Consider the following 25,549-nt stretch of genomic DNA (forward strand, 5'->3'; position numbering starts at 1 on the left):
TATGTTTAGCTCTTTAATTTTGACTTAATTACTGCATACACAAACGAGTCTCTTGATCCTTCCCCATAAAACAGTTCCTATAGCTTCTTAGTACTTGTTTTTCAACTCTGTCTGGCTCTTAATTTGGGGGAAGTAAATTTAGACATTTAGAGTGGCCCAAGAATTTTGAGGTTAGAACTCTTTGAAGTTAATTTTTAAATAACCTTTTTTTAGAATCTGTATGTATCTTTGATCTTTTTTGCATTTCTTAAGCTTTCTTTATAGGGATAAATTTAATTGAATAGAAAAATCTCTTTGCTGAGGCAGAAACAATGAGCGGAACATGCTTTTTGTGTGTATGTGCTGTGGATTCCTTGTTCCCCTGTTACAGTACTGTCATTCATTCGCATAGTCCATGCATCATTACAAAATGTGTTATAAAACTGGAACAACTTATTCCACTGCTGCTTTCTGAATTTTTCTTTTTCTTTTTTAAATTTTATTTACCCATTTGACAGATCACAAGTGGGCAGAGAGGCAGGGAGAGAGAGACGGGGAAGCAGGCTCCCCGCGGAGCAGAGATTCCCGACGCGGGGCTCGATCCCAGGACCTTGAGAGCATGACCTGGGCTGAAGGCGGAGGTTTAACCAACCCACTGAGCCACCCAGACGCCCCCTGAATTTTTCTTCTGAACTCCTCTTAATTTCACACGTAGGGCTTGAGTTATTAGATTCAGTTTAAATGGCTTTCAAGTTCTAGGTGTTCTAGTGAGTGACCGAGCACTAAAACTGCAGATCAGTAATAAACGACTGTCGGTAGCAGGGGCCCGAGAAATGGATTCCCTGCAGCTAACACCGGTTTTTCTCGTGCTTCTTTGCGGCGAGTGCCGAATGTCAAGGCTAGAACTCGCCCATGTATCTTCAAACACTGTGCGAAGCCTGCTCTGATGCAGAACGTCTGTCCTCTTGCCAGAGTACGGTCTCCAGTCTGTCCGCGTCCTTCAGGCCTCAGCTCCAAACTCACCTTCTCTGAGGGCTCCCATCCTCCGGACAACCTTTGTGTCAGCAACTTTTTAATTGTACCGACATGAAGTAATAAGCTTGCTCATGGAATTACCGCGTCCCTCCTTCCTCTGCTAGTCCGTCAAGGGACAGGTCACTGCTGTTAACCGGCGGCGGGCAGCGCGGGCCTGGCGACGGCTGCTCAGCGCATGTCCGATAAAGCAATACAGCCGGCATTTTCATTCAGCGGCGACAGACCGTTCCTTGGGCGAACGGGACCTGACTGGAACTTTGCATGACTCCGCACAAAGCGCGTCCAAAAATCTGTGCACACGCCTTCTTTCTCGCCAGGCTGAGACTCTGACACAAGTATCACCTTTCTCACCCCCATTCTCCCTCAAGGAGAAAGAGGCCGGAGAACCTGCTCCCACAGCTTCTCCCCGACGAGGCGGGAGGGGGAAGCGGCGCGCGAGCAGGATGGCCGCAGCCGCCACGTCAGCCGGCGCGCGCGAGAGCAGTGCGCCTGCGCGCGGAGGACCGCTCCACCCCCCCGCACCCGCTCCCCTACATCCGGGGCCTGGGCGGTGGCGGCGCCGCCGTGCGGGGGTCACGTGGCTCCTTCCTTTCCGTCTCTGGCCGGCTGGGCGCGGGCGACTGCTGGCGAGGCGCGTGGAACCTCGCGCTGGTTCCCCTTCGTCTCCTCTCCCGGCCCGGGCCACTAAGGAGTTCGCTGACGCCGGGTGAGCTGAGCCTGCCGCCAAGATGCCGGCCTATTTTCAGAGGCCGGAAAATGCCCTCAAACGCGCCAACGGTGAGTAGGGTAGGGGATCGGGGTGCGCCGGGCTGGGTCGGCCCGAGGCCTCGGAGGTCGAGGAGCCCCGGCCTGCTTCTCGCTGCTCCGCTGCCCGGCTGAGGCGGGAGAGGTGGCCGTATGCGACCTGCCCGCCGCCGCTCGGGTCCGTGGGTGGGCATGGCTTCCCTTCTCGCTCCGACCGACCGGAGCGGGTGGGAGGTGCGGGGCTGGGAACCGTCGCTTTGGGGGCCCTTCCATCCCCCCGCCCCCTCCTGGTGGGTCCCGGGGGCCGCGGTCCGGGAGACAGGTTTCCGGGGCCCGAGTTCCTTACCCCCCTTGTCCGCCTCCGCCCGGAGCCCCAGGTCGCCGGGCTTTCGGTTGCTTAGGCCCCGCGCCCCCAGCCGCCATCTGGGAGTGCCGGGGAGGAAGAAACATGGCTCCCTCCCGGGGACAATGCACGCGAGAACCTCGACTCCACCTCCTGCGGGCGCCGGGAGCCGGGCAGTCCCACCTCCGGCCCTCCTGCAGACACCTCCGCCCCCCAAATCCAGCGCCGGCCTTTGCTGGGTCAGGGTCCACTTACCCTTTTTCCAAGTCACTGTATCTCCACCTCGGGGGCTCTGACCCGTTTAACCTGTTAACCTGTTTTTTTCTGGCATTGATTATTGGCAGCCCCAAAGTCCATTCCTGATCACATGAAGTTGGAACAGAGTTAATTCTGTAAAAGAGGGACTTCAGTTTCTCGCTTAAAGATAACGAAATGAGGCCTAGAGAGAGTGTTTACCCAAGGTCACTCGGAGTTAGTTGTTGAGCCAGGAGACTAGAACCAAGGTCTCTAGACTTTCAGATCAGGCGTTTTTTCGCCACAGCGCTACTGCCTGCGATTTTTTATTTCTAGGTGTACTTAAGCCACGGGCCCTCTTCAGGAAAACTTGTGCGTGTGCTGGTGTATTCAAGAGGCATTTATTACGTTGGCATTTTTGGGGTGCAAATGTATTATGCATTGCTCTGGTTTTTAAAAAACTTTATCGTTTAGTGTTTTTTAAGCCCAGCAATTTCTAAGTGTGTAGGGCGTTCATGGCTCTTATTTTCACCCTTTCTTTACCAAAACAGTTTTTTGGGTCTTATCCGTGTTGTAGGTGGACATACCGCGCCTGTTAAGAGTTTTATGTTTATGGAGCTTGTTTTGTTAGCTTGTTTGAAAATTCCTCTTATGAAAAGTTCAATTTCAGTCAATACATAAAATTAATACTGCTGATAACTTGTCAGGACTAAAGGTGTGTTTGTCGCATCCTTGTTATTTTAAAAGTAACAATTTGGAGGGTTGGTAAGAGTGTGGGATATAATTCCACATTCTTGGGAATAGAGTACAGTAATTGTTTAAAAAAATCAGTTAAAACCACAACTTAGATCTGATGACTGCTCATTTTAACCAGTGATCTAATAGAACAGGCAAGAATTAAGAATGTTAACTTCTTTTTTTTTTTCTTTCCTAAGATTTTATTTATGTAAGAGAAAGAGTATGCAGGAAGGGGTGGGGGAGGATCAGAGGGAGAGGGAGGAGCAGACTCCCCGCTGGGCAGGGAGTCGGAATGCCAGGACCCCAGGATCATGACCTGAGCTGAAGGCAGACACCCAGCCACTGAGCTACCCAGGCGCCCAAGGATGTTAATTTCCAGAAAAGAAAATAGATTGAAATGGAAATTTATCACTATAAAATGAACTGTAGCAACGTTAGAATTTTTTCCTATGTTTAAAAACTTAGAATTATATTATGGTATACAGAATGACTGGGATTCAGTTACTGTTCTAATTGCTATTGTAGATCTGTTTCACAGTCAGTTGGTTTACCGACAGGCGTTTTCCTATGCTAATAGTTTGAAGCGCTGTAGTCTTGATGGCCTAAATATTACACATTTGTTGTGTTCAGGCCTTGTTTCTTTCATTACTCCTCCCTTCTGTATCTAAATATGAGCTTAGTGTTTTCACTGATTTTTTTTAATTAGAAGGGTTCTCCAATGTGTAGCAAATCATAAATACTTTTATATGTTTTCTAAGTTGAAATAGATTTGATTCGTGAAGGAAAGTTGGGGAAAGCATCTGAAATTAAAGTAGGCAAGATGAGCAAGAAGGTGAAGGGACACCCCGGGGGGGGGTTAATTTTGTGTAGGGTTTTATAAGGCTGTACTGTCTCCTTGCTGCAGTCTTTTAAGAGGTAGGTTGGATGTTTCTGTAGTAGAGGCCTTAGCTTTCAAGTAGTACCTTCTGTACCTTTGATCTTGTGAATGAGAGCTGCTGTCTGAAAGTGTTAAAGTGAGCAGAATGTGGATGGCACATGGCACTGCTTACAAAACTTAACAAAAGTAGGATTATCAAAGCACATTTCATTTGATGGAGAGAATCTCATTTTATGTATGTGTTTTATCTGTAACATTTGTGGCCTCAAACATTCAGAACTAATCCATTTTATTTTAATAAAATGTGAATAAGTTTAGAATAGTTCAGGTTACTCTGAGTTTGTAATTCAGAACAGTATTTTTGGAAACAATAATAGTAATCATTTGGGAAGGTGAGAACTTGGCCTAGCAGTTACAGGAAAGAAATTCATGCACCAGAATCATTTGGAGAAAGCCCCTTTTCCAGATTATGTTGTCAGTAGTATGGAATTAATTGTTTCTGATCTTGTAACAGCCTTTTAGTTTAGATTCTACCAGTGATTTATAAAGTTGTCATTAAACCCACAAATTGTGTAACGTTGTAGCTTGTCCTCGTCTGTAGCACAAATCAACTAGTAATATTGAAGGGCTGACCTAAACTTTATCTTTTAGGATAGATACAGTTTGTCCTTGTGTCTGAAAGGTAAGCTCAGAATGCCTATCCTCTGAGTATTAGTTCATAATTCCAGATTTTAATCTTTATTTCAAGAATATGAGGGAAGTGAACATTTTTAAAAACACTGTAATAGGTCCTTTAGTGTGTGGTATTTCTAGCCTTAAAAACTTTCTTTTTCCTTATTAGATAATTAAGAGGAACTAAATTCTCCCAGTATGTAAATTAGGGTAAAGACTGGAACTCACCCCTCATGGATTATCATGGTATCTGTTCCCATTCCATTTTTTTTCCTTAAAAAACATCTTTGCTTGGTATCCATGTTTTTTTTTTTTTTTTTTTTTTTTCTTGGTGTTGGTGGTCCTAAAAAATATTTTTTAGTGCATTTGCTTTGGTTTCTTTAAACCTGTTGTTCAGAGTTTGAGAGTGGAACTTGGAATCATAAATTTTGATTGGCTGTTTAGGAAGTGAAGATTACTTTTAGGGATGTCTGGGTGGCTCAGTTGGTTAAGCGTTTGCCTTCTGCTTGTGTTATGATCCTGGGGTCCTGGGATCCAGTCCTGCATCTGGCTCCTTGCCTGGAGGGGAGCCAGCTTCTCCCTATGTCTGCCATTCCCTCTGCTTGTGCTCATGCTCTCTCTTTCTCCGACAAATAAATAAATAAAATCTTAAAAAAAAAAGAAAATTAATTTTGCCTCTGTCCATAAACAAGATTAAAAAAATCACACTCCCCTATTTAAAAATAAGAGATTGGGTAGGTGAATTATTTTTAGACAGTTTATTATTTTGTCATCACCATGCTGCGGTCAGCTCTCAACTTTAACTCTTTGTGCCTGTTCTGTGTTATTAGCATTTTGACAAGTGTTTATATAGAATACTAAAAGATCTAAATCCTCAGTGTAAGACTGGGAATTGGATACAGTGGATTGTTTTGGGTGCTGCTGCTGTGGTATTTATAACGTGAATGATAAATTTATCTAAAAACATTTGCTTCCAAATTTTTGGCTGATAGAAACCTTTTCTGTTAAATAGTTGTTAAAAACACCTGAGGTACTGTTGGATTTTACAAAATAACCTTGCATAGGTATGCTTCAGGAAGAAGATAGGCAGGTCCTCCCCTTAGACCAGGAAAGGCTTATTATTCTAACAAAGTATCTAGTTGTATTACATTTTGTTCCCTCTTAGGTGTTTTTTGGTTTTGGGTTTTTTGTTTTTGTTTTTGTGATAAAATGGACTCCAATGAAAATGGACTTTTCGCCATTCTGCCAGGATTAATGTTGACATTGACTTGAATTATTGTGGAAGGGTTTGTTTTCATTTGCATATGAAGAATATGATTTGAGGGGCACCTGGGTGACTCAGTGGGTTAAGCCTCTGCCTTCGCCTTCTGGGATTGAGGCCTGCATCAGGCTCTCTGCTCAGCAGGGGGCCTACTTCCCCCCCTCTCTCTGCCTGGGGCTCTGCCTACTTGTGATCTCTCTGTCAAATAAGTAAATGAAATCTTTAAAAAAAATATGATTTGGTATAATATGGGGTGACATGTTACTGAGTAAAGATACTTATTTTTGTGTATTTTGTGATTTATCTCATTGCAAACTTGTTAATATACCAGAGTTGGAGTTTTGTTTGTAGTTGTCCTGCTGGAAGGAATGTTCAGAAGCAACATTCCTGAAAGATGGGATAGTTGGGAGAAGAAATAATAGAGAATTACTAAATCTGTAGATCTAGTAAAACTCCCAGTTAAGGGACATTTCTTCATGTTGTCTTCCTAGCACAGTTACATGGTTTATAATGTTGTATGGTGTTAACTCTTGAAAATAATTCTTTGTTGGGGCGCCTGGGTGGCTCAGTGGGTTAAAGCCTCTGCCTTCGGCCTAGGTCATGGTCCTGGAGTCCTGGGATCGAGCCCCGCATCGGGCTCTCTGCTCAGCGGGAAGCCTGCCTCCCCCCCCTCTCTCTATCTGCCTCTCTGCCTGCTTGTGATCTCTGCCTGTCAAATAAATAAATAAAATCTTTAAAAAAAAAAAAAAAGAAAATAATTCTTTGTTAAAGATTTTTTCCTTATAAGGAAAATAGTGATTTTTTTTTAAAGATTTTTTTTTTTTTTTAACTTGACAGATCACAAGTAGTCAAAGAGGCAGGCAGAGAGTCTGATGCAGGGCTTGATCTGAGGACCCTCAGATCATGACCTGAGCTGAAAGCAGAGGCTTAACCCACTGAGCCCCCAGGTCCCCCGATTTTTTTTTTTTTTAAAGATTTTATTTATTTGACAGAGCAGGAGAGCACAGAATGGGGAGTGTCAGAGGGAGAAACTGGCTTCCCGCTGAGCAGGGAGCCCAAGGTGGGGGGCTAGATTCCAGGACCCTGGGATCATGACCTGAGCTGAAGGCAGTCGCTTAACAAACTGAGCCACCCAGGTGCCCCGAAAAGAATGGTTTTTTAACAGTGGAAATGTAGTGTTTAAGACCTTTTTTAAAAATGGTGTAAACTAGTGTTTTGGTTCCCCAAATTACTTTCCAAATGTTGGTGGAAAGATTTTTTTTGTGTGCAGTTTGGCAGTTACTGATTTTTAAGTTGGACATAAGGAGATGACTTAGGTTAGATTGCTCCCCCGCCATCCATTTACTGAGTTTTATGCATAGGAAAATAAAAGATGAGAAAAAAATAGGTTAAATTTTAACCTTTGTCAGAAATAACGGGTTGGAGGGTGCCTGGGTGGCCCAGTCGGTTAAGTGGCTGCCTTTGGCTCAGGAGTGATCCCAGGGTTCTGGGATCGAGTTCCACATCAAGCTCCCTGCTTGGAGAGCCTGCTTCTCCCTTTACTTCTGCCTGCTGCTCTACCTACTTGTGCTTTCTGTCTCTCTGTCAAATAAATAAAATATTTTAAAAAAAAAGGAATGTGATGGAGGAGTCTTTGCTTTGACTGAATTTCAAAATGAGCTGTATACATAAAACCTGGATTTTGAAATACTGCCATATGCAGACAGGTTTAGGTGGTAGTAAATTCATAAGTATATAATTTTTTTTTGCTATGCATTCTAAAATTTTTTGTCTTAAAAATAAACTTTGTTTTTTAATAAACTTTTAAAAAAAGATTTTATTTAATTATTTCAGAGAGAGAGAGAGAAAAGCAGGCTCCTGGCTGAGCAAAGAGCCTGATAAGGGGCCCCATCCCAGGACCCTGGGATCATGACCTGAACCAACGGCCAGTGCCCAACTAAGTGAGCCACCGAGGCACCCCTATTTTTTTTAAATAAACTTAATTTTAGAAGTTCAAGACTTATTTTTACAAAAATAATAGGGTGTTTCCATATAAACCAAGCCTATTGATATTGTATATCATTTTGTTATATTTGTTACAAGTAATGAACCAGTACTGATACATTGTTAACAAAAGTCTATACTTCCTTCACATTTCTCTAGCTTTTTCTTGTGTCCTTTTTTGAATTCCAGGATCACTTCTAGGATACCATATTACATTTAATTGTCAAATCTCCTTAGACACCTCCCCTTGTTATGACAGTTCCTTAGATTTTCCTTGTTGATAACCTTGATAAGTTTGAGGAGTACTGGTCAAGTATTTTGTGGAATGTCCCCCTAATTTCGGGTTTATCTTAATATATTTTTTTTCATGTTTACACTGGAAAAATAAGTGGAGAGCTATTTTGTAGATTGGAAGACTAAATGTTGTTAAATTGTCAGTTCTTCCAAATTTGATATGTAGATTCAAAATCAAATAAAAAATTTGAATGAAAATTCCAGTGAGCTAATTTTATAGATACTAACAAACTAACTCTGAGTTTATATGGAAAGGTAAAAGACTTAGTAGGCCCAACAATACTGAAGAACAAAGTTGGAGTACTCATACTACTTGGTTTGAAGACCATAGTAATCAAGACGGTGAGGTATTAGCAAAAGACGAAAAATGCTGGAATAGAGAGTGATCAGAATAGAGAATCTAAAAGCAGGCCCACATAAACAGTCAGTTGATCTTAAAGGGAACAGAGTCAATCTAATTGACTGTCAAATTGCCAATCTAATGATTTTTCTACCTGGAGTCTTAGCATGAACTAGTAAAAATTTCCTCAGCCAGATCACTGTGACTGAAGATACACTTGAGTTTATGGTGTTTGCTGGGGAGAGATTTTTTTCCCCTCATGACTTCAATTTCTGGAACTTAAAACACATTTGGTACAATGTAATTGAGTGAAATCCAGTTTTATCTGTAGACCATATTTTGAGATCGTACCAGTTTTTCATTGTTTTAACTCAGAATTTTGGCATAGCTCTAGATGTCAAAAATAAACGTGATCTAAAAAGAGATGGTAGTGACTTCAGAAATTAAAATAGCCAATTTAAGCAAGATTTAGACTTCTGTATAGTATACATAATGAACTTTGATTTTCCTGAATTATTTTTCCAGAATTTCTTGAGGTTGGCAAAAAGCAGCCTGCTTTGGATGTTCTTTATGATGTTATGAAAAGTAAGAAACACAGAACATGGCAAAAGATACACGAGCCGATTATGTTGAAATACTTGGAACTTTGTGTGGATCTTCGCAAGAGCCATTTGGCTAAAGAGGGATTATACCAGTATAAGAACATTTGTCAACAGGTATGAAGCGAGCTGGGTTTTATATTTTTTAGTAAGTGCTTTTAGTAACTTTCAGAGGCATTTACTTTCCAGAGTATATATAGTACGTTTTATATCCTAAAATTAGCTCTTAAAATATTTCATGGTTTGTTGAAAAAGTGTTTTAAGGCTCCTTTCTCTCTTTCTCTCTCTCTCTTTGGTTAGGTGAACATCAAATCTCTAGAGGATGTTGTTAGGGCTTATTTGAAGTTGGCAGAGGAGAAAACTGAAGCAGCTAAAGAAGAATCTCAGCAGATGGTCCTGGACATCGAAGATCTGGATAATATTCAAACCCCTGAGAGGTATGGAGGTTCAGTTGCTGATAACATTTTCCTCAGTTTTTCCTCACATGTGTCTCCATCATCCTCATTTGAGGTGTAGATTTTCATTAGAAAGAATGTTTATCTTCGGAATTCTAAATGTATAGTAACAAAACTATACTATTCGAAATTTGTAAGACTGGTAAATCTTCAGATAGAGGCAGATACTGATTTCAATGGTTGTAATATGTGTTGGGGATTCAGATACTTGGATGCGTGACAGCTTTACAGTGCATCCAGAGTTGCAGGAAGAATTTGCACTTTTTTATATTGACCGTTGTTGGTTTTGGTTTTTTAATCATGGAACAAAGTAGGAAATCATGTCGAAAATGCTTTCAACTTTTTAAATGCGTTTTTTGTTTTTTGTTTTTTGTTTTTTTTTTTTTGTTTTTTTTTAGTGTTCTCTTAAGTGCTGTAAGTGGTGAAGACACTCAGGATCGTACTGACAGACTGCTTTTAACTCCATGGGTGAAGTTCCTTTGGGAATCCTATAGACAGTGTTTGGACCTTCTTCGAAACAATTCTAGAGTAGAGCGTCTCTACCATGATATTGCCCAACAAGGTAAGATGAAAACTGATTTGAAAAGTTGACTTTAAGGAAAATATTTTGCAAAAGATGGACAGAGTTAACCTGATTGTCTCCACAGTACTTATTTTATAGTTTTTATTCTTATTGAAAGATGATTGGTGTTCATTTAAATATTAAACAAGTGACTATAAGAAATTTGTTTTACTTGTTAGGGTAATTCTGTATGAAATCCACTTCATGACTATTTGAAAGACAAAGTCATTTTGGGACTTTACAGGTGACTAAAACCATAATGGAACTTTTTTGATTGCTTTCCGATAAACTTGAGTTCTTCTTTTGATTTCACTGTTTATATTCTCAACCATGCCATGGATTTCTAAGGTCTTCTTAAACTTTGGACTTCTAGGATTCCTTGAAAAATGCATAGTTTTATTTTCTTAAACAGTATCACTGAATATAGAACTAAGTGATTTTGACGAGTCAGGATAGTCATAAAAAGTATCCAGTTGTTACCCAGCATATACAGATAGTGCTTGAACAGCTAGAGGGGTGGGTTGTTAGAGGTGCTGGCAAACATACCCCTTTTCCCCCACTCCTGCACTATTGAAAATCCGCCTGCGACTTGACGACCCAGAACCTTAGCTACCACTGGCTTGTTAATCAGAAGCCTTATCAGTAACATAAACAGTTGATAAAACACGTATTTTGTAGGTTATATATGTTATATACTGGATTCTTAAAACAGGAAGCTAGGGAAAAGAAAGTGTTAAAATCATAAGGAAGAGAAAATAAATTTATGGAACTATACCAAAAAATCTACATGTGTTCATGTACCTATGTAGTTCAAACCCTTGTTTAAGGATTAACTGTACTTTGAATCTTGAACTATATGAAGTCTGTTTTCTTGATTTTGTATCTTTTCCTTATTGTCACTTGCTGTTAATGCAGCTTTTTAACTATATATAAATGGAATATGCGTGATTTGAGAGTAGCTTTGGCTTTTTCTTACTTTGCCCTTAGTACAACCTTGTATTGCCATTCTTTGCAATTTGGGGACAATTGGCATTTGTTTATTCAAGTTGTAAGTAACTTTAAGAATATTTTACTGTTACGGGCGCCTGGGTGGCTCAGTGGGTTAAGCCGCTGCCTTCGGCTCAGGTCATGATCTCAGGGTCCTGGGATCGAGTCCCGCATCGGGCTCTCTGCTCGGCGGGGAGCCTGCTTCCCTCTCTCTCTCTCTCTCTGCCTGCCTCTCCATCTACTTGTGATTTCTCTCTGTCAAATAAATAAATAAATAAATCTTTAAAAAAAAAAAAAAAAAAGAATATTTTACTGTTAGTATTAGAACCTGTGTTCTGTTTTGCTTACATGGCTAGCATATGTGAATTTTTATTTAACATAAGAACATTTGGGGTTTTTGATAATTGTTGATACAAATGTTAACTTGAAGTTAAGCTGCATCCCTTTGTTTTGGGCCTATTGAAATAGAAATCTCTTTTTTTTTAAGAGCAAAGAAATTCTGAAACAGTTGTTATTGCATATATGATGGTAGAAATTTATTTTAGTACAGCAAATAGTTAAGGTACACATCTATGTACACAGTTGAATCAGGTTACCATAAGCCTGCAGTTTGTTGATAGCAAGACTTTTTATATTTCAGGCTAGAATTTTTTGTTCCTTTAGGATTTGAAGTGGTAGATCTTGGAAAGGTGAGTCCCTTCTACACTTTAATTTCAATGGCTTCCCGTTTGTAAACTCTTCTAGAACACCAGAACCAAGTTCTAGTTCTAGGCCAGGACTATGTCCAAAAGATGGTCAGGACATGAAATGAAGTGACCATTGACTTATGATTTCTGAAGACTGATAATAAGTTTGATAAAATCTTGTTAAAATAACTGATTTTAATATTCGAAATAAAACTAATTCAGATACTTGGTGATGGTGGAAAGTACTTGACATATCTTACAATTATGCTTGTAGCTTTCAAATTCTGCCTCCAATACACCCGTAAGGCGGAATTCCGTAAGCTGTGTGACAATTTGAGAATGCACTTGTCACAGATTCAACGTCACCATAACCAGAGTACAGCAATCAATCTTAATAATCCAGAGAGCCAGTCCATGCATTTGGAAACCAGGCTTGTTCAGTTGGACAGTGCTATCAGTATGGAATTATGGCAGGTATGTTTTGAACTGTTTGCTGTCTTTTGTAGTCATAATAACCCATATTACTTTTTTTCCCCCTTGTGAGTAAATGAGTATCTTCATCTTGATACTTACTGGTTAATTTCAGTAGATAATTGAGAAATTTAAGATTGTCTAGTGGATAACCAAGAGTTCTGGACAGGCAGTCTCAGGATATGGGTTCTAGTTGACTGCTGTGAAATCAGAGCCAAATCAGGTAATCTCTTGGACCAGGTAGCTTTCCATATAAAACAGTATATTCTCATTGCTGCTCAAAGTTCAGTGCCTGTCTGCGAACTATATACTGCTCTAGGATGAAATAATTACAGAGGGGAATATACATTTATTAAGGGTGGGGTTTTTTGTTTTGTTTTTGGTAGCAGTTTCATGGTAATTTCATGTATGTTTGTTTACTCTGTTTAGGAAAACTAAGCTTGTCTTTTCAATTTATTTTTGTAATAATTTAGCTGTATTTATAAAAATATTGGCCGTAGTAGGTTGGAAGCTTTAAAAAAACAATTTGTCCCTTTACTGTGGATGTTGGAGAAACACTATAGTAGATGGTCTCCTAGATTTCTTAGTGTTGCTTTGGCTTAGTGTATCTGTGGGGAGAGCCTACATTGGAAATCTCGGTGGTTTTGGGAGACTTGTCAACTACTTGGGCTTTTTATGTTAAGAATTCCACAAAGATACTTTCACATGATTTTGTAGACCTGTTGGAAGCTTTCAAATATTTGACCAAAGAAAAAATCTAATTGAAATTACAGAGAAAAGGGGCGCCTGGGTGGCTCAGTGGGTTAAGCCACTGCCTTCGGCTCGGGTCATGATCTCAGGGTCCTGGGATCAAGTCCCACGTCGGGCTCTCTGCTCAGCAGGGAGCCTGCTTCCCTCTCTCTCTCTCTGCCTGCCTCTCCATCTACTTGTGATTTCTCTCTGTCAAATAAATAAATAAAATCTTTAAAAAAAAAAAAAAGAAAGAAATGGCAGAGAAAAAAGATTGGTAGTTTTTCTGCCAATTGAAACTAGGATCTGCTCTCCAAAATATTTTCCTTTCTGTAGGGTCACCCTTAGAACACTGCCTGATGAAATAATGAAAAAGATGTTCTATAGAAGACAAACATGCTCATTATTAGAACAAGTGGATAAGTAGAAAGGAGAAACTATTCACCCCTTATCTTATTACTCAGAAATAACCTCTATATTGTACTTTATGTCCTTCCAGATTTTTTCTTACACATTTTTCGAAGTAGTATAGTGATGCACTTAAAAAAATCTTTGTCACATTTGTTAAAGTGTAATTGACATTCCGCAAAACTCACCCTGAAAATTGAAAAATAGTCATCACTGTAATCAGGATGTAAAACATGTCCTCAAAACTCCCTTGTGCCCCTTTGCAACTGACTCCACCCTTATCCTTAAGAATCCATTGATCTGGGGCGTCTGGGGGCTCAGTGGGTTAAGCCTCGGCCTTTGGTTCAGGTCATGATCTCAGGGTCCTGGGATTGAGACCTGCCCCCCCCCCCCAATCCGGCTCTCTGCTCAGCAGGGTACCTGCTTCCCCCCCTCTCTGCCTACTTATCTGTCATATAAACAAATAAAATCTTTAAAAAAAAAAATTCTTGATCTGTTTTCTCTCAGAAGGATGATATTTAATCAATAAAATGATCTGTCATGGAAAAATTTGTAAGCATATAATAACATTTTTTAAAGTATATTTTGAAACATTTTCAAGACAGTCAATAGAATTTAAAAATAACTTTTGCAAATTAAAGCACAGTTGACAAAGTTGTCAAGATAGTTGTTAGCTAATCTAGTTAAGTCAGGCTTCAGGCTGGGGCTGGTTGGTAGAAAGACTAATAAAATTGAATTTTAAAAAATTCTCTGTGGGGCAGATATATATCCTTGCAGATAATTGGCATCTTCTTAAAATTCACCCTTGCTGCCAAGAAAGGGACAAAGAAAGCAACGGCCTCTGTTCTGTTTATATTAGTTGGCACATGTTCAGATATACCTTATCTACTTTAAAAGGTTATGAGCACCAGTGCTGAAGTTCATTAGCATCTTGAAGTGGACTGAGTGGAGTGTCGTGTTGTGGCTGAAAGGCAATGCCCCTCCCCCTTTTTTTCCCTAAGTCTCTTCTAATTTGAAGAAGTTTAAGGATTTAGTATTTTTGTGATAAGGCAGTTTTCTGGAATATATCAGATACTAAATTAAAGGTGAATAAAAGGAACCACACATAAAGGTTTACTTTCTACTTTTTGTAATTCAGTATTTTGTGTTTTGATTTCATAAAGAGGAGATTTGAATTGGATTTGTTTGTTTAGAATGCAGTGGCTAATTTATACTACTAATTTTAGGAAGCATTCAAAGCTGTGGAAGATATTCATGGACTGTTCACCTTGTCTAAAAAACCACCTAAACCTCAGTTGATGGCAAATTATTATAATAAAGTCTCAACTGTGTTTTGGAAATCTGGAAATGCTCTTTTTCATGCATCTACTCTCCATCGTCTTTACCATCTATCCAGAGAAATGAGAAAGAATCTTACACAAGAAGAGATGCAAAGGTAAGAGTGTTACAGTCAAATAGTACTGGAATTATGAAATAAACACCTCCTACTAAATGGCATGGTTCCAGGTTAGGGTTTCTCAGCCTCTGCATCATTGACATTTGGAGCTGGATAATTTATTGTCATGGGGACTGCCCTTAGGATGTTTGGCAGCATCCCTAGTATACCCACTGGGTGTCGGTATGATGCGTACACTGCTCAAGATCAGAAGTGTCTCCAGGCATGGTTGTTCTCTGGTAGAATTCTTGGTCTTCAAGTAACTGTCTTTTGTCTGATAACAACTCTGCTGTAAACCTGACTTGAGAAAATAGAATATTAGGAAAGACAGTGTTAAGATATGAGCTTTCTATCCATATAGGGTATTTAAAGTCTAGTCATAGGATAAAATAAAAAATTAAAATAAATGCTGCCATGAGGTCACTTTTTCTCCATTATAAAATAAAACTGATTGTGTGTTCGAATATAGAAAAGGGGTCTATAACCTAGCAGTCTAAAGGCCACTTTATTTTTTTTCAACAGTACATGCAGCCTATTTTTTTTCCATCATGTTTGTTTTTTTTTTAAGAGGTACCTTAAGGTACCTCTGTACAGAATATCCCTTTAGAAAGTGCGATCATAATAGTATTATAATAATAAACATTAGGCTATTTAACTCTACATAAATTATTTGCTTAATCTTCACAGTAGCCTCCTGACTCAGAAAATTAAGTATCTTGCCTTAGGTTCCAGTCTTAAAACTGGTGAGGCTGATATTCTAACCCTTGACCCTTGGGCTCCAGAGCCCACTATCCTTAATCTACTATATTGCTCTGAATTCAACCTGACTTCCCTCTTGTGTTCTAAGGAAGCTAAGATTTAGCCCCACCATGAGTCCTTGCTCGACCACACAGCCCCCAGTCATGTTCACCTACATTTTATTTTATTTTTTTTTTAAATTTTTTTTTTTTTAAGATTTTATTTATTTATTTGACAGAGAGAGATCACAAGTAGGCAGAGAGGCATTCAGAGAGAGAGAGGAGGATGCAGGCTCCCTGCTGAGCAGAGAGCCCGATGTGGGACTCGATCCCAGGACCCTGAGATCATGAACCGAGCCGAAGGCAGTGGCTCAACCCACTGAGCCACCCAGGCGCCCCACCTACATTTTAAACCCAGTCTTTTTTTTTTTTTTTTTTTTAAAGATTTTATTTATTTATTTGACAGAGACAATGAGGGAGGGAACACAAGCAGGGGGAGTGGGAGAGGGAGAAGCAGGCTTCCCGTTGAGCAGGGAGCCCAGTGTGGGGCTTGATCCCAGAAAGCTGGGATCATGACCTGAGCTGAAGGCAGGTGGTTAATGACTGAGCCACCCAGGCGCCCCCAGAGTCTTTTTCTGTAGCTGGCAAATATTGACAGTAGTAAGTGGGTGGGTGAAGGTCTGCTTCTCCCAGGTATTTGTTTTAGCACAGTCCGTTTCTCTTCATCTCATGTTTTGATGAATAACGTAGATGAATATGGTCCACCAGTATGGTATACGTGTTCTGTCACTCGCGTGTCTTGCCAGATAGTTAAGAAGTGTTTTTTTGTTTTTTTTTTTAAATCAGTTAACATAAATTTAACAGATTTGTAATTTTCTTTTCCAGAATGTCTACCAGAGTCCTTTTGGCCACTCTTTCTATCCCTATTACTCCTGAGCGTACTGATATTGCTCGACTTCTGGATATGGACGGCATTATAGTCGAGAAACAACGTCGCCTTGCAACACTGCTAGGTCTTCAAGCCCCACCAACACGAATTGGCCTTATTAATGATATGGTTGGTATAAGTTTGAGCATTCTTACAGCTCAGAATGAAAACTTTATGGTCAGGTTTTATAATTCATGGCAGATGGTTCTGATGGATGGTCTAGTTTGGGTCCTCATCGTACCCATAGATAAGTTCAGAATTTTATAGGAAGGGTAGTGGTCGATGTCAGGACAATAGCTGACTGAGTCTATCATAGCATATTTCCTCTTTGGGGAAGGGATGCTAAATGGCGAATCTAGAATAATTTTTTTAAGAGACTTTATTTATTTATTTAATTTCTTTGACAGACCGAGATCACAGGTAGGCAGAGAGGCAAGCAGAGAGAGGAGGAAGCAGGCTCCCCGCTGAGCAGAGAGCCCGATGTGGGGCTCCATCCCAGAACCCTGGGATCATGACCTGAGCCAAAGGCAGAGGCTTCAATGCACTGAGCCACCCAGGTGCCTCAAGAGTTTATTTATTTGACAGAGAGTGAGAGAGGAAATAAAAGCAGGGGTAGTGGGAGAGGGAAAAGGAGGCTTTCCACTGAGCAGAGGGCCCGATCCATGGCTTGATCCCAGGAACCACCCAGATGCCCCTAGAATAATTTCTTTTTTTAAAATTTTTTTTAATTTTTTATTTACTGGATAGACAGAGATCACAAGTAGGCAGAGAGGCAGGCAGAGAGAGAGGAGGAAGCAGGCTCCCTGCTGAGCAGAGACCCTGATGTGGGGCTCGATCCCAGGACCCTGAGATCATGACCTGAGCCGAAGGCAGAGGCTTAACCCACTGAGCCACCCAGGTGCCCCAATAATTTTTTGATAGGAATAAAATTAGAGCTGGAAGAATTTTATTTGAATTCTTATATCACAGCTAATTTCAGTAATAAGGGCATTTATAAAGAGAAGTATTCAAGAAATGTGGACCGTTAGTCATGCATGTGTTTTGTATTGGGGATAGACTAGAGTGTTTATGTGTGGGGATAGGATCTGCCATTGTTTGCCTCAGTCTCTCTTTTTTTTTTAAAGGATTTTTATTTTATTTATTTGACAGAGATCACAGTAGGCAGAGAGGCAGTCAGAGAGAGGAGGGCAAGCAGGATCCCCGCTGAGCAGAGTCTGTTGCAGGGCTTGATCCCAGGACCCTGGGATCATGACCTGAGCTGAAGGCAGAGGCTTTAACCCATTGAGCCACGCAGGTGGCCCTGTTTGCCTCAGTCTTGTGACTAGTAAGTAGGTCTGTATGGGAACACACTCCTGTGCTTGTAGGTCTTGGTGTGCCCCTGCAGTTAATCTGTCGCTGGTTGGCAGTTCCAATTTATGAAGGATAAAGGTCCACATGCATTATGCATTCTAGGTTATAGCTTAGGTGTAAGGTAAGATGTACTTATGGCAGTTTCGAGGTCTATGAAATTAGGCCACTTTTTTGTCTCCTTTTAGGAAATGTTATGCAGTGGCATACTTAGCTGAGTTCTAGTGCTATGTAAGAATATAAATCCTAAATGTAATTGGGTAAATTCTCATAAGGTGGTTTCTAGTCACTGCTCCCCCCACCATAGCCTACCCTGATTTGTAACACCAATACTAGTTTGCCTGTGTACTTTTTATGAGATTTGAGTTCTGTATATATGGAATATGTTAAATTCTTTTTATTAGCATTATATTTGTAAGACTTACTCATATGTTGCATGTAGCTGTTTTTTCTTTGATCATTTTTGTATAAGAACATCTTACTGGAGCGCCTGGGTGACTCAGGGTCTGCTTTTGGCTCAGGTCATGATCTCAGGGACCTGGGATCAAGCCTGGATTCTGGCTCCCTGCTCAGTGGGGAACCTGCTTTTACCTTTGCCCCTCCCCCTGCTCATGCTTTCTCTCTCTCTCAAATAAATAATCTTTTAAAAAAATCTTACATGTAATTTTTTTTACCCCCTAGTTTGGGGCTATTATGGGTAGTGTTGCTAAGGTAATTTTTGTGTGATACAGTTACTTGTAAGGTGTGGTATTTTACTTACTAGTGGTAATAAATTTGCTTGTACACATGAGTGGTCTTCGTAAATATTTTATTGATCATGTTGATTTAGAGTTTTTATATCCTTACTAAACTCTTGGGGGACATTTAACTGTAGATGTATAATTTGGGGTTAGAGACTCAAACATAGTTTTCCTTTGAGTTCTTCTGATGAATTTAAAGAGAGTTGAGGCCAATTTTTCAGATGTTTTCCAGATTTCCAATCCCCTGTTTTTCTTACTTCTACTCAGTTCAGTTGGAAATCTAGTTGGAAAATTTCCTTCAGCAAATTAAACCTTTTGTTTATTATAGGTCAGATTCAACGTACTACAGTATGTTGTTCCTGAAGTGAAGGACCTTTACAATTGGCTGGAAGTAGAATTTAACCCCCTAAAACTCTGTGAGAGAGTCACAAAGGTAAGACTTTGTATTTTAGTTTGGTTATACTATCATATAGCTGGCCCTTGTGCTATTACAGATTCTCTTTATATCAAGAGACAAGTATTGTCCTATACGTTTGAATTCAGTGCACATTTCATTGTCTTTTTTTCTTTACATCAGGAAAAAAGATATTTCTGATGTGCTAAATAAACCTTTGGAGGTAAATTAGCAGCATGACTGATTTAGCCATTGCTGTCAGTCACCTTCAGACAAGCCTCAGTATAGCTTCGTATTATGTGTGTATTTTCCCTCACTGTGCGATGTTTTTATGTTTAAAAAACCAGAAAAGTTTCACAAATGTTTGAGTGTTACTTAGAAAATATAATTCTTTTTAATGTACTGGATTGTACAGGTTCTAAATTGGGTTCGGGAACAGCCTGAAAAAGAGCCAGAGTTGCAGCAGTATGTTCCACAGCTGCAAAACAACACCATACTCCGTCTTCTGCAGCAGGTAAACAGTTGTAAACAAGCGTTCTATTTACAACTGTAATTTTTCCCCTCGGTTGTTTTTTTCATCACAACAGTAAAAAATGTAGGAACCACTAGAAAGTTAACCTTTCACCAGACTCCAGCCTTGCCAAAACTAGTCTTTCCGTTTGATTTGAAAAGCAGTTATTTTATGTAATTTGTAATTGCTTTTTTTTCCTTTATTGTTGAATATCATCTTTGTACATTTTTCCTCATTATCAGTGTAAATTTATTTTACTCCTTTTAATACCTTCATGGTTTTACATTGTCTAAAGGGTACTACTGTGATTTATTTATTTAGACCCTGTTGATGGAAGTCTGTATTTCTAGGGTTTTTTTTGCTGTTAGGAAATGTTGCAGCATTGAACATTTCCATATATACATCTTTGCATATTTCTGTGGCTTTCTATCATCTAGGAAGTGGAATTAGTTACAGGGCTTACACATTTAAGCTTTAGTAGCTCTACAAGATTCTGTTAATGAACCCTCCTACCAGTAGTGATTGGGAAAGCCTTTTCTGTTTCTCATACTAGTTACTGTTAGTCTTTTGTCATATTTTAGTTTGACTTAAATAAGTTTAAAGATTATGGTTTATAATATGGCTTCAGTGTTCCTATTTTGTCTTCATTTGTTTCACGGGGAGGGGCTTTTATAATACATTGGCTTGCAGTATTTGTGCACATTCCATTGGCCTGCTTCTCTTGTATAGGAGAGCAGTGTTATTTCTTATGTGCTACACAAATAGTTGAAGGTTAATTAGCAGTATAACTAAATTGTAATGCTGCCAGTCTCCTTCAGACAAATTTATTGAAAGTGTTTAAGTGAATTAGGTAAGTAGCCGGTCTTTATCTACAAATAAAAGGCGATTTAGGGCTTTCTGTTTTATAAAACTAGAATTTGGAAGGATTGGGCTTCCAAGGAATGGTGCAGTGTGGTGGCTCAAAGCATAGCATTTGGGATTTATAACCTTGAATTGAAATTCCAGCTCCAGCAATGTAGTGTTAACACTTAGTCTAAGCTTCAGTTTCTTTTCTCTGAGAAATGGGCATAATTTCTACTCTCAGGCTTGTGTAAGACTGTACCAAAAAAATACTGAATAGGGGCGCCTGGGTGGTTCATTTGGTTAACCGTCTGCTTTCGCTTCAGGTCATGGTCCCGGGGTCCTGGGATCGAGCCCCGAATCTGGCTCCCTGCTCAGTAGAGAACCTGCTTCTCCCTCTCCCTCTGCCTGCCGCTCTGCCTACTTGTGCTCTTTCTCTCTGTATCTCTGTCAAATAAAAAAAATACCTCTGTCAAATAAATCTTTAAAAAAAAAATGCTGAATAAATGATAGCTGTTGTTACTAACCTTGTGTTTCTTATGCAGGTGGCACAAATTTATCAGAGCATTGAGTTTTCTCGTTTGACCTCTCTGGTTCCTTTTGTTGATGCTTTCCAACTGGAACGGGCTATAGTAGATGCAGCGAGGCACTGTGACCTGCAGGTATGTGCCGGAAGGGACACAGAGGTGGGAGACTTTTAAGGACTGAAAAACACATACCCTTTGTTTCTCAGCTTTTGGTTCACTGGCACCATTTTAAAGTTGTACTGAGTGAATCTTCTGGCTTTTGTATTTAATTAACATTCTTATTTTTTTCCCCCTTACGATCAGTTGAAATTTTTTGTCAAAAGTTATTTATTTCTAGAATGATTTCATACTTATTTATAGATGAAACTATTGATGATGTTACTTGATTCTCCAAAGGTTCGTATTGACCACACTTCTCGGACACTTAGTTTTGGATCTGATTTGAATTACGCTACTCGAGAAGATGCTCCAATTGGTCCTCATTTGCAAAGCATGCCTTCAGAACAGATAAGAAATCAGCTGACAGCGATGTCCTCAGTACTTGCAAAGGCACTTGAAGTCATTAAGCCAGCTCATATACTGGTATGTATCTTTGGGGGAAAATGATCTACAGAATTTTTGAGGGGCCCTTATGCTATGTCTTACATACAAAGGTTTGAGACGAGTCTGAGAAAATGGGCTTATTCTATATTTCCTCTCCAGGTGTATTGGCTAGTTTTGGTATTCTACCTGTTACACACATGACCCCCACCGACACCCATAGGAAGTACTGTGCTTGGGCTTTTCCTCTCGGCTTAAGTTCTTCTTTGTGTGCTCCGTGAGCATGTCCCTGTGGCTTGCACACTTTAAAGTAGATGGGGTGCAGAGAAAACTTGACTTAGCAAATAAAGGTTCTTTAGCTGCATCACTCCTATTGATAAGACTGTATAGGTCATAGTCTGGTGCTGGGAACTAGTAGCTTGAATAACATCATCTCCTGTTCTTAAATGCAGACACGTGAGGGTAATGCACCAGGGTTATTTAATAATTATATGATGTCTAATGTCATGGTGTGTCACACAAGAATTTTTAAAAATGCATTTGTCTTTAAAGCAAGAGAAAGAAGAACAACATCAGTTGGCTGTTACTGCATACCTTAAAAATTCACGAAAAGAGCATCAGCGTATTCTGGCTCGCCGTCAGACAATCGAGGAAAGGAAGGAGCGCCTGGAGAGTCTGAATATTCAGCGTGAGAAAGAAGAACTGGAGCAGAGGGAAGCTGAGCTCCAGAAAGTACGGAAGGCGGAAGAAGAGAGGCTGCGACAGGAAGCAAAGGAGAGGGAAAAGGAGCGCATCTTACAGGAACATGAACAAATTAAAAAGAAAACTGTCCGTGAGCGTTTGGAGCAGATCAAGAAAACAGAACTGGGTGCCAAAGCTTTCAAAGATATTGATATCGAAGTATGTAACACGTTACTTCTTAACTTGAATCCACATCTCAGAAGCATAGTCCTTTACTGTTTATTGATTACGTTGGGTTGTCTGGTGGTTTTCACTCCCTTTGGTACAGCTGATTCATTAATCGGTGAAGTAAACATTTTGTTTTTAATGGCTCTGCAGTTTTTAACCCTTGTTAAAGTGGAGTTGGGTATGTGCAGTTTAGAGTAACGAGAAATAGATGTTAAGATCGTGTTGTTTTCCCTTCATTGAAGTGGAAATAAGACTATTGTAAAGCATTCTTAAATTACTTAAGTTTACGCAATGTGAGCATTTACTCATTGTATAGAAAGTAATTTAGGTTTTTGATTTTTGAAAAATCACATTTTCCATATACATTTTTCTTGTATTCTTCTTAGTGATTGTGCATTTGTAATACTTTCAGGATCTCGAAGAGTTGGATCCGGATTTCATCATGGCTAAACAGGTTGAACAGCTGGAGAAAGAAAAGAAGGAACTTCAGGAACGCCTGAAAAATCAAGAGAAGAAGGTAGGTGGAAGAACTGGTTGTTGATAAACTTAACGTGCCAGGTTAACAGAAAATTTTCCTTTAAATTGCATTTGTTTTCATGTCATTCAGATTGACTATTTTGAAAGAGCTAAGCGCTTGGAGGAAATCCCGTTGATAAAGAGTGCTTATGAAGAACAGAGAATTAAAGACATGGATCTGTGGGAACAACAGGAAGAAGAAAGGGTAAGGTTTTTGTTTAACTGTAACATTTGTAGGCTGTAAACTGTAATTAAATCCTCTGCCAGTAACGGGGCCATGGTTTCAAAACCATGATTATTTTGTGTTCTTTAGCCAGGAATGGTGCTTCAATGGCTGCGTACTAACAGATGGGTTGGCAGATAGAAATTTTCACAACAGAGTTTTAAGAATGAAACTTGTACAATACAAAGGACAGCTGAAAAGTTCACTAGAAAAGCAGCTTTATGGGCATATAATTCACATGCCATACAGTTCTCACATTTAAACTGTACAGTTCATGGTTTTTAGTATTGCATAGCCATTTAATTTTAAAACTTACCCCAAAAGAAGCTCCATACGCTTCGGCAGTCATTCCTCATTTCCTCCCCCTCCACCTGGCCTCTTGTAGTCAGCAGTCCCCTTTCTGTCTCTATATTTGCCTATTTTTTAGACTTTTTATATAAATAGAGCCACATAATGTATGGCAGTTCCTTCTTTGTGACTAGGCGGTTTGTTCTGTAGTTTTGTTAGTATATGTAATATTTACCCTAATGATTCAAAAGAAGGTTTGCGAATGCTTGTTGCAGCCCCATTCTGGTTAAAAATAAAAAGTAACTGTAGACAGCACATCTGTGGGGACTGGTGTCGGGGATGCAGCCTTTTGGTTGCATTGGAGTATTTGCATTCTGAGCTTTGTTTGCCAGTGCCTTGCATTTCTTCACAAGCTAGATTTTTTTTTTTTAAGATTTTATTTATTTATTTATCAGAGAGAGAGAGAGAGAGCAAGCGAGCACAAGCAGGCAGAGGCATAGAGAGAAGCAGGCTCCCCACTGAGCAAGGAGCCTGACTCGGGACTTGATCCCATGACCCTGGGATCATGACCTGAGCCAAAGGCAGCGGCTTAACCAACTGAGCCACCCAGGTGCCCCTAGAAAATTTTTTTTTTAAAGATTGTATTTATTTGACAGAGAGGCAGTGAGAGAGGAAACACAAGCACGGGGAGAGGGAGAGGGAGAAGCAGGCTCCCCGCTGAGCAGGGATTCCCAGTGTGGGGCTCGATCCCAGGACCCCGGGATCATGACCTGAGCCAAAGGCAGATGCTTAACAACTGAGCCACTGAGGCGCCCCACAAGTTAGAATTTTGTGGTAATATGTAAAATTAGGGAAATAAGAGTGCAGACCAAATAAAGTACTTGAGATGATCTGCTGTAGTCTTTGCCCTGAAGCCTTCCTTTTCCCCCTTGGAGTGCAAAGGAAAAGGCCTCCTTAAAACACCCTGCCTTAACCTCCAGTTTTCTTTAAGGGAGAAAATATCTTTTATCATTAAACCATAGTGCTTGTTATCTCTGAAGTATTTTACAGTATATGTTACAGTTTTGCTTTCATAAAAATTTGCAGTACTTTTGGCCTAAATAAAAACAGTTTCTTACAGATGCTCCCAGAACTCCCATCATCCATCCTCTGCCCCTGATTGCCTTCCTAGGGACATTGGGCATAGATGTAGTAACATTTCCGTATTTATGGCAAGATGGATGGAGCAGAGGAGCTGCTTGTCATTCTTCAAGAATATCTGTGAAGAATTAAGAGTAAATAAATCAGATAATGATTGCTTTGAAATTTAACTTTGTATTATGTACTTGCAGATTACTACCATGCAACTAGAACGTGAAAAGGCTCTTGAACATAAAAATCGAATGTCACGAATGCTTGAAGACAGAGATTTATTTGTAATGCGACTCAAGGCCGCACGACAGTCTGTTTATGAGGTGAAGTTAACTGATTTCTGGGGAACATTTATTCATGAGCTTTTTAGTTTTGCCTTAAGGTTCTTCTTTAACACAGTGGTATATTCTGTTTTGACTTTCTGTCGTGATCATTCAAATAGTATTTTAGTAGAAAGGTTCTTGAAAATATAGGCTATTAGTCAGCCATCACTATAAACAAATTTTTCTGAAGGTGAAAGTGAACTGGATAAAATTTGCTTTTGATACAAGCTTGTTTACTATTTGATTTAGAAAGGAAAAAGGCAGATCGAAGTGTTCTGCTCTTAAATTCTAATTTAATCCTTTGGTTTGTTTCACATAAAAGCAAACCCAGTAGGTATAGAAAATAGTTGTCAACAATTTAAATTTTAAAAAATTTGACATGAGGGGTGGGAGGTTGGGGTACCAGGTGGTGGGTATTATAGAGGGCACGGATTGCATGGAGCAATGGGTGTGGTGAAAAAATAATGAATACTGTTTTTCTGAAAATAAATAAATTGAAAAAATTAAAAAAAAATTGACATGAAAAAAGCTCCACAGTCATTTGGAAATTTTTAAAGATCTTACATATTTATGGAGGTGGGGGGCAGAGAGAATCCCAGGCAGGCTCCATACCTAGCGCAGAGTGTGGGGCTCAAACTCTCGACCAGGAATCAAATACGCAATGGACTGAGCCACCAGGCACCCCCGTTTGGAAGTTTTTATAACTTGAAAGTTGCTTCTTACAGTTTCAGGAAGTTTGTAGTGCTTTAGTAAACTTCAAATT

General features: G+C 39.8%; 1 protein-coding gene and 2 non-coding genes across 4 annotated transcripts in view; all 3 read left to right on the plus strand.

The window, feature by feature from the left end:
- The first annotated feature begins 1,575 nt into the window (after positions 1-1,575).
- The window catches only part of EIF3A (eukaryotic translation initiation factor 3 subunit A), a 39,267-nt gene continuing 15,293 nt past the window's right edge, over positions 1,576-25,549 (plus strand). For both annotated transcript variants that reach the window (XM_045068992.1, XM_045068993.1), the window contains exons 1-15: positions 1,576-1,791; positions 9,026-9,216; positions 9,400-9,536; positions 9,953-10,116; positions 12,064-12,263; positions 14,624-14,832; positions 16,455-16,626; positions 18,913-19,017; positions 19,394-19,492; positions 20,875-20,991; positions 21,253-21,438; positions 21,949-22,296; positions 22,718-22,822; positions 22,913-23,026; positions 24,664-24,786. In XM_045068992.1, coding sequence (XP_044924927.1) covers positions 1,743-1,791; positions 9,026-9,216; positions 9,400-9,536; positions 9,953-10,116; positions 12,064-12,263; positions 14,624-14,832; positions 16,455-16,626; positions 18,913-19,017; positions 19,394-19,492; positions 20,875-20,991; positions 21,253-21,438; positions 21,949-22,296; positions 22,718-22,822; positions 22,913-23,026; positions 24,664-24,786 — 2,319 coding nt within the window. In that variant the 5' untranslated portion in view covers positions 1,576-1,742. The remainder of the gene's footprint in view (positions 1,792-9,025; positions 9,217-9,399; positions 9,537-9,952; positions 10,117-12,063; positions 12,264-14,623; positions 14,833-16,454; positions 16,627-18,912; positions 19,018-19,393; positions 19,493-20,874; positions 20,992-21,252; positions 21,439-21,948; positions 22,297-22,717; positions 22,823-22,912; positions 23,027-24,663; positions 24,787-25,549) is intronic.
- LOC123388815 lies at positions 19,127-19,256 on the plus strand. Its single transcript, XR_006603318.1, has one exon. It is a non-coding gene; the product is annotated as a small nucleolar RNA SNORA19 (small nucleolar RNA).
- Positions 20,185-20,313, plus strand: LOC123388814. The gene has a single exon (XR_006603317.1). It is a non-coding gene; the product is annotated as a small nucleolar RNA SNORA19 (small nucleolar RNA).

Source organism: Mustela putorius, unplaced genomic scaffold, assembly GCF_011764305.1.
Source record: "Mustela putorius furo isolate JIRA1106 unplaced genomic scaffold, ASM1176430v1.1 tig00003909_pilon_pilon_pilon, whole genome shotgun sequence".
In the NCBI taxonomy this organism is placed as follows: Eukaryota; Metazoa; Chordata; class Mammalia; order Carnivora; family Mustelidae; genus Mustela; species Mustela putorius.